This window comes from Acomys russatus, chromosome 23 (assembly GCF_903995435.1).
Source record: "Acomys russatus chromosome 23, mAcoRus1.1, whole genome shotgun sequence".
Lineage (NCBI taxonomy): Eukaryota > Metazoa > Chordata > Mammalia > Rodentia > Muridae > Acomys > Acomys russatus.
The window spans coordinates 25,307,532-25,325,193 of record NC_067159.1 but is presented as its reverse complement, the minus strand read 5'-3'; the positions used below and the strand labels follow the sequence as shown (position 1 = coordinate 25,325,193).

Sequence of the window (17,662 nt, the reverse complement as noted above, 5' to 3'; positions counted from 1 at the left end):
CCACATCCTCGCCAGCATCACACACAAAAATCTTACAAGAGTACAACACACACATATGTAAAGAGATATATAGTAGATATATTTATTCTTACTCAATCACTTCATTTTAAAGCTATAATTTCACTAATTGCAGACTTATAAAGCACTTTATATATGGCAGGTTGTTTACACTCCTACAAAAAAAAAATCAAATTTTGTTACAGGCAGTTGTGACCCACCACGTAGGTGCTGGGAACTGAACCTGGGTCCTCTGTAAGAGTAGCAAGTGCTCTTAATCACCATCTCTCCAGAACACTTTTGCCCAATTCTTACTCAGAATTTTAAGTATCAAGTTATTTGACATAGGTGGACAGTTTTGTCAGCAACTCACATGTAATTGATTTCTGCATGTGTCAGAGTCTGAAGGAAATATAGACTTGACCACATGAGAAGGAGGAAAAAGCCTGAGATTAGAAAATGCTATGGACACAGCACAACAGAAAAGCTACAGGTGAGAATCTTAGAGGATTCTTACCTAAATTACACTAATTTAAGTCTGATTTTCAGCTACTCAGGACCTGACTCTGCATTCAGGAAGGCATCTGAACTGCTATGTTTGGATACTAGTTTTTTTTTTCTCATTTTAAAACATAAACTTTGTTGCTGTTTTATTTTTTATTTTTATTTTTGGCTTTTCGAGACAGGGTCTCTTTTTTCGAGACAGCCTTGGCTGTCCTGAACTTGCTTTGTAGACAAGACTGGCCTTGAACTCACAGAGATCTGCCTGCCTCTGCCTCCTTGAGTACTCTGATTACAGGCATATGCCACGGTGCTCAGCAACACCAATGTCTTTGTACTGGCTAGTTGTATGTGAACTTGATACAAGCTAGAGTTATCTGGAAGCAAGGAACTTCAATTAAGAAGATGCATTCATAGGATGCAGCTGTAGGGTATTTTAAATAAGTGATTGGTGGGAGTGGGCCCACTCCATTGCAGAGGGGGTCACTTCTCGGTTCTGGGTTCTATAAGAAAGCAGACTGAACAAGGCATGATGCCCAGCCAGTAGCAGCATCCTTCCATAACCTCTGCATCAGCTCCTGCCTCCAGTTCCTGCCCTGCTTGAGTTCCTGTCCTGACTTCCTTCCGTGATGAACAGTAATATAGACATGTAAACCAAATAAATCCTTTCCTTCCCAAGTTGCTTTGGTCATGGTGTTTTCATCACAGCAATTATAGCCCTAAGACGGTTTTATATACTGCCTTAATTAATTAAGAATAAATTTGTGAATAAAAAAAATATAATGCAAATGATATAAAGACACATGTACAGTGAACCTGACTGTCATGAATGGATAGCAGAGAATGCTCTATGCCACACCAGACAATGCAAAGCAACTTCAGAGTGTGTTATTATTGTTATGAACAATGATTTATCAGAACCGACATTAAATTTTAGGCAAATAACAGCTTGTCATCCCTCACTCATCATGCCCCTCAGATGTTAAGCATGTGCATAAAATATTGCTTCCAGTCTTAGGGTCTTTTATGAATTGTGCTGGGTGGAGAAATTTACTTGTAAACTTCTCACTGGAGAAGAGAACATCACTGACAACAAAACAAACATTTTCAAAGTGAAAAAAAAAAAAAAAAACCAAAACCCAGATAGATTAGGTTTGCATTTCTTTTTTTGTGATGTGGATGATCATAATTCCCAAGGCTTTCTGTTCATCAGTGACAGCTTCAGAGAGGTGGGTTATAACCTCCAAGTCACGTGCAATGGGAAATGTATTGTTGGATTTACATTAAATTGCCAGTAATTCTGATAGTCGAAGAACACTCATAGCACCAAGAACAAGTGCTCCTGGTACCACACCCAAACACTCAGAAATCAGAAAAACCTAAACAAGAGTGGGGTATGAGGGTCAGACTATAGAAGTGGATGCACCATTCACGTGGGGTCAGTTCATAGGCTCAGCCCCACCCCATCCCTGCCCCTGTGTGTCTTTATTCCTCCTGTCAGCCATTCTTTTCCAAAAGTTGGTATGGAGTTAACTTTAATGACACAACTGTAAAACCAAGGCTAGGGAAGAGTGGTTAAGGCCAGCGAGATTTGAACTGTGCTGGAGAAGTGGCAACGGGAGACACGGGCTTCTAGATCACACTGCCTTCTTCCGTCCTAAGAAGATACAATGTCGTTTCAGCTCAGCCTCCCCAGTGGACACAGGCCAACCTTTACTCTACTTATGACAGTCAGGGAGGCCATGAGCATCAGTCACTTCCTGACACAAACTGTCCCCAGGCCTTGCCCTTGCGTACTTGAAAGCCCCAAGGAAGGAGAGGACAGGACAGGATTTTTTTTTTCTCCTCATAGCCTACAGTTCCAACTTGAATGAATTGACTTTAAAGACAGACCATAAAAAGTTCATCTATTTTTTTTTTTTTTTTTTTTTTTTTGGTGGGGGTCTGAATGACTTTACTTGTTTGGTTTATTATTGTTGTTTGTTGTTTTGAGACATGTCTTATGTAGTCCAGGCTAACAATGAGCTCATTATTTAGCCCAAGATGACCTTGAACTCTTGATCCTCCTGCCTCCACCAATGAGCTGATACTGTTACAAGCATGGGCACCCAGATCTAGATTTCTCCCGTTGACTTTTTTCTTTTTTTATATTTAATTAATTTATTCAGATTACATCTCAATTGCTTTCCTTTCACTTGTATCCTCCCATTCCTCCCTCCCTCCCGCTTTCACCCTATCCCCTCCCCTAGGTCTATGACCGAAGGGAACTTCTTCCCCTACCATATGGTCACAGGCCATCAAGTCTCAAAAAAAAAAAAAAAAAGTTCATCTAAAAGCCAAAGGGAGAGCATAGGTTGAAATCCTGACAACATCATCTGTTCTGATGCTAACAGCACTGGGATGTAAACACTGGGAGTGCTTGTGGCTTGGGTGACTTCCTCCTGAAAACCGGGCAAACTTAGCAAGCCTAATAACTGAGGGCTTTGATGAAAACTGTATCTGCATACACGAAACTTCCCTTTTTAATCTCTCTGTTACAAACTCTATCTACTATCAAGTAGTGGTGGCCATTTCTCACCTTCAGTGCTTCCATGCCAGCCTGGATAATAGGAGCAAAGACTGTCTCATTTTCATTAGAGTCAGCAAACATCTCAGGAATCTGGTCCAGTAAACTGAGGAAAAGGAAATGGGGAAAGGGTTTTAATGCTCAGCAAGTCTGTCATAAACTTCAGAAAATAAATGTTTCAAACCTAAACACATAGGGCATTTACTGGATGAACAGCATATGCGGGTAACTGTTACCCACAGGGAATGGGCAACCCGATAAAGAAACTCCTTGGGGTTGGGGACACTCCTCGGGGAAAGATATTTTAGCACAGGCACCAAAACCTATTCTTTGAAGGGAACAGTTAGTAAACTAATGTCTTCTCACATACTTTTTGATTCACTATATTACCTATTTATACTACCCAGAACTCTTTAAAGAGTACTGTTTTTTTGTTGGTTTGTTTGTTTGTTTTTGTTTTTCGAGACAGGGTTTCTCTGTGTAGCCTTGGCTGTCCTGGACTCACTGTGTAGACCAGGCTGACCTCGAACTCACAGCGACCCGCCTGCCTCTGCCTCCCGAATGCTGGGATTAAAGGCGTGCGCCACCACGCCCAGCTAAGAGTACTGTCTTAATATGTTCATGTACATGCCAGGAACACATTCCATTCCCTTTCCACCAAGGAGACAGAATTTAAAGGGTCAAGAGTGAATATGCTAAAAATTGTCCGCACCAGAAAGAGGTAAATCTAACATAAATGACAAGAGTTGTATAATCTAACTCAACCCTGTCCCCCCACCCCGCCCCCAAGTGACAAAGCCAAATAATGTTTGTAGTTGAGCTGAAACACAGTACAACTTAAAACACACATCTGATTTGCATTTAATTAGAAGATCCAGAATATTTACTTGTGAATCACAGACTGAGATTCTTCATAGTTGACAAGGAACCCATCCAACAAAGGAACAAAGACCTCTCCAACATCCGTCACCACCATCATCTGAGGTTGGGCCAAGTTACTCTTCACATTAAAGAAGTGGAGAACTTTGTTGTATGTGATAAAACCAACTCGAATTGCAGATGTCTCCTCATGTTCTTCCCTAAGAGAGAGAGAGAGAGAGAAAAAAAAAAAAAAAAAAAAAAAAAAAAAAAAGAAAACCTGACTTGAGGCAGGAGCTCTTAAGAATACAGAACTTGTTCTGAGGTGATGAGGTCACCATAGAGTCAGGATTTGGAGAGAGGTTAGCCTTCTTCAGTGTTCTGCCTGCGAGACTAGGCTTCTCCCTAAATACACATCTAAACCTCCTATAGAACGTATGAAAGGCAGATGTAATGTTCTGGTTTTAATTTCTCTTGACCTTGGAAAGTGAAACATGGCAGGAAGGGATACAGATTACTTCAAAAATAAGCAGATTGACAAGGAAAAACATTCTCAAAATTCTAGGTCAAGGATTAGATAGCACAAAAACATCTGCTCATGTATTTTTTTCTTTTCTCTCTTTATTTACTTTTGGTATTTTCAAGATTGGGTTTCACTCTGTGTAGCCTTGGCTGTCCTGGAACTCACTATGTAGACCAGGCTGGCCTTGAACTCATAGAGATCTACCTACTCTGCCTCCCAAATGCTGGGATTAAGGATATGTGCCACTGTGCCCAGCTTATTTTTAATTCACAGGAAATTAGACTTTTTTTTTTTAGAATGTCAGGAATATTGCATTCATATAAATAAAACATGCTCAAAAGTTATTGAAAGACCCGAACCAACAAGATGTGTGAAGTAACAGGAGAGAGGGGATGCTCGTGTTGCTGAGAGGACAGCTGTTTGCTGACTTTCAGCTCCTGCGTGACACTTTTACTGCGCATCCTACTAAACACCAGTGCAACAATAGCTAGATTTCAGCAGCATACCACAAAAACATGTAATAGCAATAAATTACACTTATAAATAAGATTGCTTGTGATAGTCATGACAAGAAGATGGAATCTCCAAATCTTTTCTTTTAGGAATTCCAAACAAGGTGTTAATGTTCCTGAAAATATAGAAGAATGCACGCGTTCACTTCAGTCAGTAGTGAAGACTCTCCGAAGTTAGTGGCACACGCTCTAATCACCTGCTTCCTGGCTGCATCCCCGCCCACTTCCAACTGCCTTAACATAAAATATCCATACTCCAGGCACTCCAGAGTCTCAATTGTAAACACTACCCAGTGCTCAGCGTTTCGGTGACAACCACAAAAAAGGTGCATTACATTTTCCTTGACTCTTAGACTTCAGTGAAACCCTTTCCTGGGGAAGTCTATTCTGCTCATTTCTGAATTTTCCCATAACATAAATGATGCCTTGAGGCTGTGGTGCTGTCCGCAGTCCAAGCACTTACAGGATAGAGTCAGGAATATTAGGAGTGTAGGGCTAGCCTTAGCTACATGAGAGTGCCTCAAAAACAACAAACAAACAAACACCCCTCAAACAATAATCAATTCTCTCTCTCTCTCTCTCTCTCTCTCTCTCTCTCTCTCTCTCTCTCTCTCTCTTTCTCTCTGTGTGTGTGTGTGGGTGGGTGTGTGAAATATCAGCTTCCATGGCATACTCCAGAGTACAGGCTGATAAAACCGTTTTTCTGTTTTGTTTTGTTTTTCCTGTTTTGCTTCTTTCTCCACTGTGGTTTTGATAAATGGGTAAAGTTTAAAAGGTTCTCATAACCTGTTGTAAAAGCAATGAGTGATGCTTACAGTTTGGACATCTGCAATGCCATCAGAAGCGAAGGTCCTCATCTACAGGTCCACACATGTGTAGACACGTGTGTAGCTGCATGTCCTGAGTTGCTGTATGCTGCGCCACCCTGAGCTACATTTTGAATCAAGGCTTTCTCTGCCTCTGTTATTAAAATCTTGCTTTTCAGGACCAAACATAAATTCTTCTTCCTCTGTGAAATCCCCTGAGGTCACCAGCTAGAAGTAATTTCCTCATCTAAATTCCTGTAAAGCATTTTCCTTGGACTCTTAGTGTGCAGCCAGAAGCTCATAGAAGGAAATGCCCTAGACTTGCCCCCTACCCTGCCCCCAGCCAAGGCCCCGCCCCCTGCGCCATTTCCCAGTGTCTACTGCGATGGAGAATTGGTATTTTCTTGAGGATGACTTATATGTTGGTGAAACACTGGATTGTGGGGTGTCGAGGTAGAGCCCGTAGTGCATAACCCTGATCGTTAACTTGACTGGATTGAGGATCAACGGACAGACAGATTTTTGGGCAAGTCTGTGACAAATTATCTAGATTAGATCAAAGACTGATCCCCAAGGTGGACAGTAACTTTCCTTGGGGGGACAGGGGTGTCCTAGACCGGATAAAAAAAAAGACAAAGCCAGGCTACAGAGATGGCTCAGTGGTTAACAGCATGTAGAGGTCTTGCAGAGGACCTGAGTTCAGTTCCTGGCACCCATGTCAGATGGCTCACAATTTCCTGTAGCCTCAGGGGAATCTGAAATTCTCTTCTATAAGCCTGGAAAGTTGCACTCATGTGCATACACTCATAATTAAAAATAAATAATCAGAGATAGGAAGGAGAGGGGTATGGAGAGGGGGGAGGGAGAGGGGGAGGGAGATGGGTAGGGCTGTACAGTGGTGCTCATTACTTTCTACTCTCTGACTGCAGATGCGATATAACCGACCCAGCTTGGCTTCCCTGTCATGACAATGTATACCCTTAAGCTGTGAGCCAAAATAAGCTCCTTCTTTCTGCTCGTTTGTAAACAAGTCCAAAGTTAGGACCTGATGGTGCAACTCTGCTTTAAACTCAGCCTGGCTAGGAATATTGACATGCACAATGAACAAATGTGCAAGTCGCAGCTTTATTTGACAAACAGTTCACCAGCACATCATTCATTCACCTTTGCTTCCCAGTAACCTCTCACTGCATAAGTAAAAACAGCTGTTAAGTCGTGAGTGGCTGATTCTATGGAGTCAAATAAGGCAACACACACACACACACACACACACACACACACACACACACACACACAAAGGGTGGGGGAAGAAACACACACTGGCGCATGCACACACACACACACAAACACACACACTCACAGAGAGGGGGTGGGTAGAAACATGCACACACATACACAGAGGGGGTGGGTAGGTAGAAACACACACACACACACACACACACACACACACACACACACACGGTCCCTCCTCCAGACTGACACCTTTCACAGGATTTGGGCATATTCTAGGTAGAAAGGACCATCCTGGGATCTGCAGGGATCAATGACAATCTAAATTAACGTTTTAAAAGCATCTAACCAAAAGCCAGCACACGCCTTTAATCCCAGCACTCAGGAAGCAGAGGCAGTTGGGTCTTTGTGAATTCAAGGCCAGCCTGGTCTACAGAGTGAGTCCAAGACAGCCAAAGCTACACAGAGAAACCCTGTCTCAGAAAAAAAAAAGCATTTAATCAGAGCATCTCACATCTTTTATCACTTATCTTCATAGAAAAATGTTTTTTTAACTTGAGAAATAAACACAAACCTATTCAAAAACTTCTCCAATGTTATAATTGTCTGAAAATTCCCTCAACATTATAATATATAAATTATATCACATGAACATACCTTTCTCCATTAGCTCTATATGATTCTGGGCACACATAAGGACTCTGTGTGATTCTGTGTGTACGTAAGGACTCTGTGTGATCCTGTGTGTTCATAAGGACTCTGTGTGATCCTGTGTGTACGTAAGGACTCTGTGTGATCCTGTGTGTTCATAAGGACTCTGTGTGATCCTGTGTGTTCATAAGGACTCTGTGTGATCCTGTGTGTTCATAAGGACTCTGTGTGATCCTGTGTGTACGTAAGGACTCTGTGTGATCCTGTGTGCACATAAGGACTCCGCATGATTCTGTGGGAACATGAAGCTATTGGGGGTTAATTGGCCCTACTCTTCCACTTTTCAGCTGCACTTGTTCCAACTGCAGCCAGACTGTTTAACAGCATGAATCTTGCAGAACAATACTGCAGACATTACTAAGCAGATAAATCAAAAATCCAAATTCATGTATGTCTAATATTTTTAAACAGTTGTATTTTTTATAATGTTTATGTGTATTTACGTGTGTGCAGGTAAGTGAAGGCCAGCAGACAGCACTGGGTGTCCTCCTCGGGACATCATCCATTTACTTTGAGATAAAGTCTCTCGTTGTCCAGGAGCTCACCAGCTATGCTGGATTAGGTGCCAGGCAAAGTGCCTGGCCTTCTTACATGCGTCTGGAAATTGAACTCAGGCTCTTGCACTTGAAATAAAATAAAATGAAGCCATGTGCTTATCAGCTGAGCTGTCCTGACAGCCCCATTTTCAATATTTTAGTCCATTGACATTGCAAGCTGACAAAAAGTCAAAATTACCCAATGATTTGATAGGAATAACACATGAATGATTTTAAAGTGTTTTTCTTCGTTGTTCCAAAGAAGTCAGAAGAACCTAGAAACTTTACAAGGCCAAATACAAATTCAAACCGAAGAGATAGGGACTCTTCTTTTCAGAAGATTCAGAACATTCTAGAACACCAAGCACATGCAGACTGCTTTATAGAGGCCATGTTAAAAGAAAAATACTTCACCTGCGTTACTACAAAAAGATAAATCAAATCTTCACCTGGGTCAGCACAAAAAGAGAAATCAAATCGATGGTTCAGTATTAACAGTGAAAGGAAGAAACAAAGAAGCAGGGAAAGAAACAAAGAAAGCTGCATATGCGGAGAGACGAAAACAAATTGCAGATTGAAAGCAGCAGGGTCTCTTTTTTAAAAGATGAAGACACTTGGCTTGAAAATCTGTAGCTCAGAGAGATTGGAACAGGGTCAGAGAGCAACCAGCTGTAACCTTCAACTTTTCTCTCTTGACTTCTGCCACAGAGGGTGCAGTTACAGTGAGAACTACAGGATGTGTCATTGCAGATCTCAGACCCACGCACTGCAAATGTCACACCACTGGCCCTGGTAAGGAACGAGGGGCTTGTGGAGGGACTGCTGGTGAAGACAGGCTAGCCTGACTCAGCGGAGACAATGAAAGGAGGGCTCGTTTCCATAAACTAAAGTGGTGGCTCTCTCTCTCTTTCAAACTAAATGCAAAATTCAGATTTACACTTCAAACAGCCCATGAGAGAATTTCCACAACGAAGCACATAATCTCTAGAGAAAACCCATCCTTCTCAAGTCTCTCTGAAAATATAAGACCCAGCAGTCCCAGGGTACGGAGGCAGGGTGGGGGATGGGGGAGCGGAATCGGGGTTACTTTGCTTGCCACCTGCAGCTGGCTCCAGCACGCGTTTCACCCCAGGCCTGTGTGAAGTCACCTCAGTGTTTTTCAAACATCCTCCCTGCTTTACAAACCATCTCAACAATATTATGAGTTCAGTTCAACAGATACAAACAAGGCTGCTCCTGGGAGGTCCAGAGCCCACTCCTCTGAGTTTCTCATAGGCAAAGCATCAGTTTGGGTGGAAAGAGTACAGAGGGGTGGGCACTCAAAGGCCGAGAAGCACTTCCTTACCCAAACACCCCAGTCTGGAACAGATGCTGCTCCCCACGTGCTCAGCAAGACAGAGAGGCGGTAGAAGGCGTGGAGCGCACAGCTGGTCCTGACCTTCCTTTCCTCTATGCATGGCCTCTTGGCAGGGAGACAGCACTCCCTTACACCTGTGTCTCCATGATAGGTGCGAGCTCCAGTCCTAAACAGCTAGCTTGTCCACAGAGGCAGCTACTAAAACCTAGCCAGGGTATTAGTTTTAGCCAGGAAGACCAGGGAGAAAAATGAAAGGATGCTATGAGCCACTTCTTGCAATTTTTCAAATTTCTCTTTAAGGGTTTTATTTCCGTAAAAGTGCTTCCTATGTACCCCCTTTCTCACCTTTCACAGCAAATCTGGCCTATTGTTTTTTTTTTTTTTTTTTTTTTTTTTTTTTTTGCCAAATTTAACGCAGGCTATGCATGCACACAATTATATTTTATGGTTAAAATTGCCATCTATTTTATTTCCCCTTTTCGTGCTAAAGCAAGTAATATACCGGTTAGCCTTTTAAAAGCAGCATGCAAGGCTGACTTTGAGTCACAGCAGGGTATAGTCTCCTGCTTAGCTGCAGGCAAACATGCAGAACTTCTGTCTTTCCTCCAAGCGCTGCTTGCTGGAATAACAGGAGAGAGGCTGGCCTCACACTGTTAAGCCAGGACACATAGGCGGCAGCATGGAGCCTGGTCACATCACAAGGACAGAAGTGAATGTGACTAAAAAGATTGCATCCCTCCATGTAACAATAGCTCACTTTTCTGGGACCCTTTGGACTCTGCCACTATCAGCAACCAAGCAACATCTTCTGTGGGGCAGGCTTCCAAAGTTTTCCCCACACACTTTCTTACTTATTGTTGGGATTCTCCTGTAATTTACAAAGTATTTTGAGATGTTTCATTTACCCGTCATTGTTTCTCTTTCTCTGTTTTTCTTTTCCTTATACAAACATCCACTCTGACATTTTTAAATACTCAGAAGAACGGCGCAGTTTGATTTATAACTAACCACAATGTTCTCATGAGCAAACGGTATTAACCAGCCTGTCTGCACCAACTCAGCAACGCGGTTTACTTCCTAGAAGGACAGCAGCAGTCTCCCTTACTTGGGTAGTCTCTGCAGCATGGTCTTCAGTTCTTCACATATGAGCTTGACAAGACCATTCTTTATGTTGCTGTACGAGACATCAATCATGAAGATAAAGGCCGGTGGGCTGGGAGGCTTGTTCTTCTGCAGGAAAGCAAACACAGCACAGAAGCACACACAAAGTAAGTACATCCCATAATGAAATGCTAACAAACTCTTGAGGCCTGCCAGATGTTTCACTCAATTCTCAGGCTATAACATCTGTGGATCAAATAGCTTCCTAGGAAAGTCAGTCATCCTGACGCTAAAAAAGGATAAAAGCAGCTGCTTATTTTCCAGGTTCTGATGTGAACTTTCTATACGTTTAACTGAGAGAGAGCTCACTTTTATATCTCCTGAGAGTCCTCTACCATGACCGCAGAAGGGAGGCTCAGTATGGAGCCAGCCTTGCATGCAGCATTGCTCCCTTACAGAAAGAAATGCATTTGGGGCCCTGAGAAGAAATGCTAAAAAAAGGACTATAAGTGAAAATGAACATTTTTGGAAGCTGTAGTCAAGCTTTATGAACTGGGATACCATGATTTTTCAGGTTTCTTCTCTTACAAGTTCCTTTGGTTTTAGATGTATAACTTCTTTTGCTTTCTGAGGCAATGTCTTGCTGTATATCTCAGGCTGGCCCCAAATACATTGTCAATCTTTTTGCCTAAGCCTCCCCACTGGTGACATTGCAGGAATATACCAACACGGTCAACTACAGACATGAAAATGTCTATTAAGGTTTAATGCCATACCTTAAAATGTACATTATAAAATACTTTCCAATTTTCCTTCATATTTGTGGTAAGGACAAATGGCCCCTTTTCTATGTCTTTACAATGGTCACTGTAACGTAAAGCAGCTGTTATGAAAATGAGCTCTCACTGTTCCCCAATCTGGCTGGTGTCCAAATGGCTCATAAGGAAGCAATCCTTCAGCTGGGATTTATAAAATGTTTAGAAAAGAAAGCCGCAGGCAAATATCATCAGTGACCTCCACTAGAGAATAAAGTCCCAAGACCAACAGGTTTTCATCTTATGATAAAGCATAAAAATATTCTACAATTAAAATATAGTTCAATTATTATGTAACTAGATGATAATAATTATAAATGGTCTCATTGATTCAAACCATATCTACCATAAGATCAGACATAGTACTACTCTAAGAAAATATTCCAGTTCAAATAAAAATTTATAAGACTTAAAAATCAATCTGAAAATGTCACTTTTCCAATCCAAAGTCCAGGACAGCCATGGAATGAGGGAGCTCTGCTGGTGTCTGTGTGAGGTTTTCTTCTCAAATAAGTCCCAAGTCTCATCTCCTCTATTTCATAATATAGATCATGTCAAATGAAAATAGCAACCACCCCCATTAATTAACGCAAGACCTCTTGGTGACTATTCCAATTGTGTCTTACTATTCCTGTGCTCTTGTACACTCACCATAAGTCATTCTCACTGCCCTGTTTCGTAACTCTAGCCAGCTCGTCTCTTAGGGAATCCTTCACTCACTGAGACTTGTTTTAAACACATGTAAAGTTAATCTGTAGTTCCTCCAAAGCACACTGCCTTCCGGTTTCTATCAGTGGCAGCACTACAGCACTACACGGCAAGGCAAAGGCTTCAAACCTGAAAGTGGGTTTGACTGTTCCGTATCTCTCAACCATTTGGTCTTCTTCTGGCTGCTTGGCATGGACCCAGGGCCCCCTAGCTCTTTCCCACAGACCCTCTCAACCTTCCCTTCCAGCCACATCCATTTCTTTATGTTAGCCACCAACCTGCAGAGACACTTTCTACCTGAGACCCCGACACTGGGCTGAGACGCAGGTAAGCAACTTTCACTATCATTTCTGTCCCCCACTGTGGTCCTCAGGACTTACTCTCAGCCTTGCTGCAGCTTGCCTGTAGGAATCCCTCTTCCCACCCAGCCTTCCACCGGGGATTTTTCCTCTTGGTGTAGACTCAGGGTTTCCTTAGCTCTTTTCCTGCTCCTCATCTCAGCCTTTCCTTCTAGAACATCTCCATTCCTTTGTGTCTCATGCTGACCAGCAGGAACATTCCCTACCAGGCCCTACACATTGTTTAAGGTCCAGAGTGGGCAACAGCAACCAGTGAACTGAACATCCACCCAACAAAAACACTCAATCAGAAACAACTCAAACATCATAGTTCCAGATGCCCGGAAACATGAACAGCCAAGACAACACGCCTCCTCCGGAAGCCAACAACTGTATTGCAATAAGGCCCTGAGAAAAGCAGTTCGGCTGGGGCATATGAGAGAGACTTCAAAATGGCAGTTATGAACACACTCAAGAACCTTAAAGATGATATGAATAAATGCATTAATGAAAAGAAACAGCTGATTGAGATAATGAAAACATTTCAGGGTATAAAAGTAAAATTGAAAGAATCAAATAGAACCACTAAAGTAGTGGTTCTCAACGTGTGGGTTGTGACACCCTTGGGGACTGAATGACCCTTTCACAGAGGTCACCTAAGACCATCCAGCATAGCAGATATTTGCATTATGATTCACAACAGTAGCAAAATTACAGTTATGAAGTATCAACAAAAATAATTTTGTGGTTGGGGGTCACCACAGCATGAAGAGCTGCATGAAAGGGTCACAGCACTAGGAAGGTTGAGAACCACTGCACTAAAGAAAGCCCAAACTGAAATAATACTGGGGATGAAACATTTGGAAATTCCAACATAAACCCTAGAGGTAAGCCTCAACAACAGAGTACAAAAAGTGGAAGAAAGAATCTGAGATGCTGAGGACAGGGTGAAAGAAATGGATACTTCAGTCAAAGAAAATGTTAAGCGTTAAAAAAAAAAAAATATATATATATACAGGCAACAAAACTTCCAGGAAAACCGGACACTTTGAAAACCCATATATATAAATAATAGAGGTAGAAGAAGGAGGAAAAACCCAAGAATGTGATACAGGCTAACAGATGGGATTTTAAAAAAAAATCACTTTTGTTACACCCAAGAAATGTAACTCACTATCGAGGAAGACATCACCTGATGATTAAGGATACAAAAAAGTATTCTAAGCAAATGTATCCAAGAAGCTAATAAGTGTGGCTATTTTAATATCTGATAAAAATAGACTTCAAACTAAAGCTAATCAGAAGAGACAGGGAAGAACACTCCATATGCATTAAGGGGAACATATCCAACAGGACAATACACTTCTAAACACTCAGGCCTAACAGTGAATGTGTGTGTGTGTGTGTGTGTGTGTGTGTGTGTGTGTGTGTGTGTGTGTGTGTCTGTGCCTCCCTTCGTTTAACCATCCCCAGTCCTAGAAGCTCTCCCACATATTGTCAGTCCTGACACCTCCTTTGCCATGTACATAAAAAAATAAATCTAAAAGCTCAAAGACACAATGCTAAGCCCAGCAGGAAATAGGACAGATTTGTCTCAAAATACTTCTTCAGTTTAATTCTCAGTCCCCAGTATGCATTCTCTCGAGTTAAGTAGCGGCCATTTCCAAAATACTCCCTGCACAGAGCCACAGTGCCCCTGGACCTGAGCCAGGATGGTGGTGGTAAATATGTTTTATTTGACAGAGTGCTTTAAAAATGCCTGAATTCATATGAGTTCACGTCAGTCACTGCCACTGTTTTCGGAGCCCCTGAGGAGATGTGACTGAGTCATCTGTACCTCTGTGACCCACTTCTGGTCACTCTGTAGTCTCTCCTTCCACATCCACAGTCTGTTCTCAGCTCATGTTTTGGTTTTGTTTCTATATTTTCTCTTTGTTTTTCTGAGACAAGGTCTCACTCTATAGCTCTGGCTGTTCTGGAGCTCACTATGTAGACCAGGATGGCCTCCAACTTACAGAGATCCACCTGCCTCTGCGTCCCAGGTGCTGGGGTTAAAGGCGTACACCACCACACCTGGCTATCTGCTCCTGGTTTAATTTGCTTACGTCACTTCCCTCTATACACCTCTCTGACCCAGCTCTCCTCCGGTACTCTGACCATTCTTCCTTCCCAATGTATAAATTACACATGCCTCTTATCAGGCATGTTTTTTTAACTTGTTTATCATATTGCTAATTTGAGGTAATTCTTAAAAGTATGAAGACAAATTGGATATGCAAAGTATCCAGAAAATGTCAAAATGAATTACAATTAACACCAACAAAACCAAATCTACATTTTTATTCAGAAAGAAAATTAGGTTTGTGTTTCCTCAGGGAAACTCCATGCTGACTCTTTTTTTTTTTTTTTTTTTAAATATTTATTTATTTATTTATTATGTGTACAGTGCTCTGCCTCATGTATCCCTGCAGGCCAACAGAGGGCACCAGATCTCGTTATAGATGGTTGTGAGCCACCATGTGGTTGCTGGGAACTGAACTCAGGACCTTTGGCTACACATTTCATGATATACTAGCAGGAGGGACAGACAGTTTCAATGGGCACCATCACTTTCTATACATATGATCTGCAGCTTATACCCTCTCTCGCCTGTCCTCATACAATGTGACACACAACACACGGGCTCACTGTGAGCGCTAAAGAATACAACACATATGTAGGAAGTATCTAGCAGAGACACACATGGTGTTCAACAAATGCTAATTTTATTATCAAAAATCAATATTAAGATGAACTAAAATGATAAGTGAAAAATATGATTCTGTTATTCACATTTTAGGTCATATATATATATATATATATATATATATATATATACACACACACACACACACATATATATATATATATATATAAAATAAACTTTTTCACCATCCAAATCCCTACCTCATTATTCTACTTCATTTACATTTTAGATTATAATTAAACTTGAAAACCGTGTGCATTTACCATAATCTTTACTTAGATAAAAGGAAGGCAAAGCTGAAGCTCCAAAGGTTACAGTTACGTGGCGTCTTGTTTTCTGGGTGAGATTTCCCATTTATCATACTTTTGGAATGCTGCCATAAAACAGAATGCTTTTCACAAGAGACTGGATCTCACAGGAGATGCTCTATCTGTGAGCCAAGTTGTGTCTGTACATAGGGACGCTGTTCGCTGAAAACTCAGCACCAACACGGAAACACGCTAAGTCCTGGCAACACTCACTCTGCAGTAATCCAAAGTAGCGACGTATTCATAGGATCCCAGCGACAGCTCTGGCTTCTCATAGTGGTCCACTCTCCTTCCAATGTGGTCCAGATGTTGGAAATAGAACGGAGGAACTAAGGAAAGCAAAATAGGGCAGGAAATCCTTTGTTTTCATAAGCAGACAACCTAACAAATTCTCAAAATGTATTATAAAAGAAAGGAGTTAGGAGAAAGAAGACAAGTTGTTCTCAGTATCTGTTATTTTGAGAGCATGTCATAGAAGTATGTGAAACATATGAGTTTTCTCCTTTCTTAAACTAACTTTTTGACTCTTGTGTATGTTGTAAATCATTACAATTTATATTTATGTTTATAATTATGTTTATAAATTATGTTTATAATAGTTTATCATATATAAATTTTGATTTTTTAATAGTCAAATCAATCTGCCTGGAATTCTATCTATAGGACTATGTAAATTTATATATAGTTATCACCAGTATGGACTGCTTCATTACTATTTCTCAATAAAAATGTACTACGACATTTTAATCATGAAATATTTTATACATACAGAAAACCATAGACCATAATATTCACATTCATGCAGAATGATAGCTTTTGAGCACATAAAGGTTCTTGGTGGCAAAGAACGTTTGTAATTTTGGAAATCCTAGGGGAAAACAAGTGCTGCTGTTTTCAAGCTTACACATCCAGATATGTGCCTTTACTTAGTTACCTCTTATTTAAAAACTTAGTTTTCTATTTGAATTTTTAACGTACCTGACAGAGACCAATGCTGATTATTTGGATTATACTATCAACTAAGATCTTTGTTACACCTTAATTAAGAAATGTCTTCAGCCCCTGGCGTTCACAGGATAATCGGCTAGCATCTGGCCCTACCGGTGCAGAAGAATACTGTATTAGGGAAAGACGGCACTTGTAAGATCTCAGTTGAAGCCTAATTCGATTCAAATGTCTCGGAAGGTTGCTTCTAACAAGGTTCTGGAAGTCACCCAAAAGCAGAGCAAGACTAATGACTCACACACTGAACACTTGGACAAATAAGGCCTGGTGTCTCTGCTCGAAAGAGCTCCTGTTGCCTGGAGATGGCCAGGGAAGGCTGCGAAACTTCTGTTCACAGCACGTGGGAAAGGCACCAATGCTTCTGCTTTAACTATTTTGCTAAGGACAGCATCTCCCTTTGTAAGAACCACAAAAGCCGGACCTCTTGGGCTGAAACCAACGCTTAGCTTTAAGTTCAGCTATGGACTTATGCAAATTGTAACAGGGCTATTTTTTTCTAAAGTTGAACTTTCAAACAACTTAAGGGAAGCTAGAATATTCAATGTTCTTAACCATATCATGGCTACTTCCTTAAGAAATGAGCTCTATAGCCGGGCGTGGTGGCACACGCCTTTAATCCCAGCACTCAGGAGGCAGGGGCAGGCGATCGCTGTGAGTTCAAGGCCAGCCTGGTCTATAAAGTGAGTCCGGGATAGCCAAGGCTACACAGAGAAACCCTGTCTCGGGAAAAAAATTAAACAAACAAACAAACAAACAAAAAAAAAAAAAAAGAAAAGAAAAGAAAAGAAAAAGAAATGAGCTCTATGGGGTTTGCATTTACACATTTGACCCTGAACTTGGCAAATTCAACGTCTTGAAAGATTACAGGAAGGGAGGATGACAATCTCTCTCAGTGAAGTAAATAAACGGAGGGCCGGGACATCACGGTGACTTGGTTAAGTGTATGTGCTATACAGATTTCTGAGAAATCTGGTTTGTAATGTGTGGAATGGCAATTTCAATATAGCTTAATGTAGAATTCACTCACACTCACACACCTATACA

At 41.3% G+C, this 17,662-nt stretch overlaps 2 protein-coding genes across 2 annotated transcripts in view; one reads left to right on the top strand and one right to left on the bottom strand.

The window, feature by feature from the left end:
- Myoz2 (myozenin 2) overlaps positions 1 to 17,662 on the top strand; it is a 1,071,004-nt gene that overhangs the window by 752,565 nt on the left and 300,777 nt on the right. The gene's annotated exons all lie outside the window — the stretch shown is intronic.
- The window catches only part of Sec24d (SEC24 homolog D, COPII coat complex component), an 88,757-nt gene that overhangs the window by 22,883 nt on the left and 48,212 nt on the right, over positions 1 to 17,662 (bottom strand). Inside the window, 4 exon segments of the mRNA XM_051165561.1 lie at positions 3,077 to 3,170; positions 3,952 to 4,143; positions 10,703 to 10,827; positions 15,827 to 15,942. Coding sequence (XP_051021518.1) covers positions 3,077 to 3,170; positions 3,952 to 4,143; positions 10,703 to 10,827; positions 15,827 to 15,942 — 527 coding nt within the window.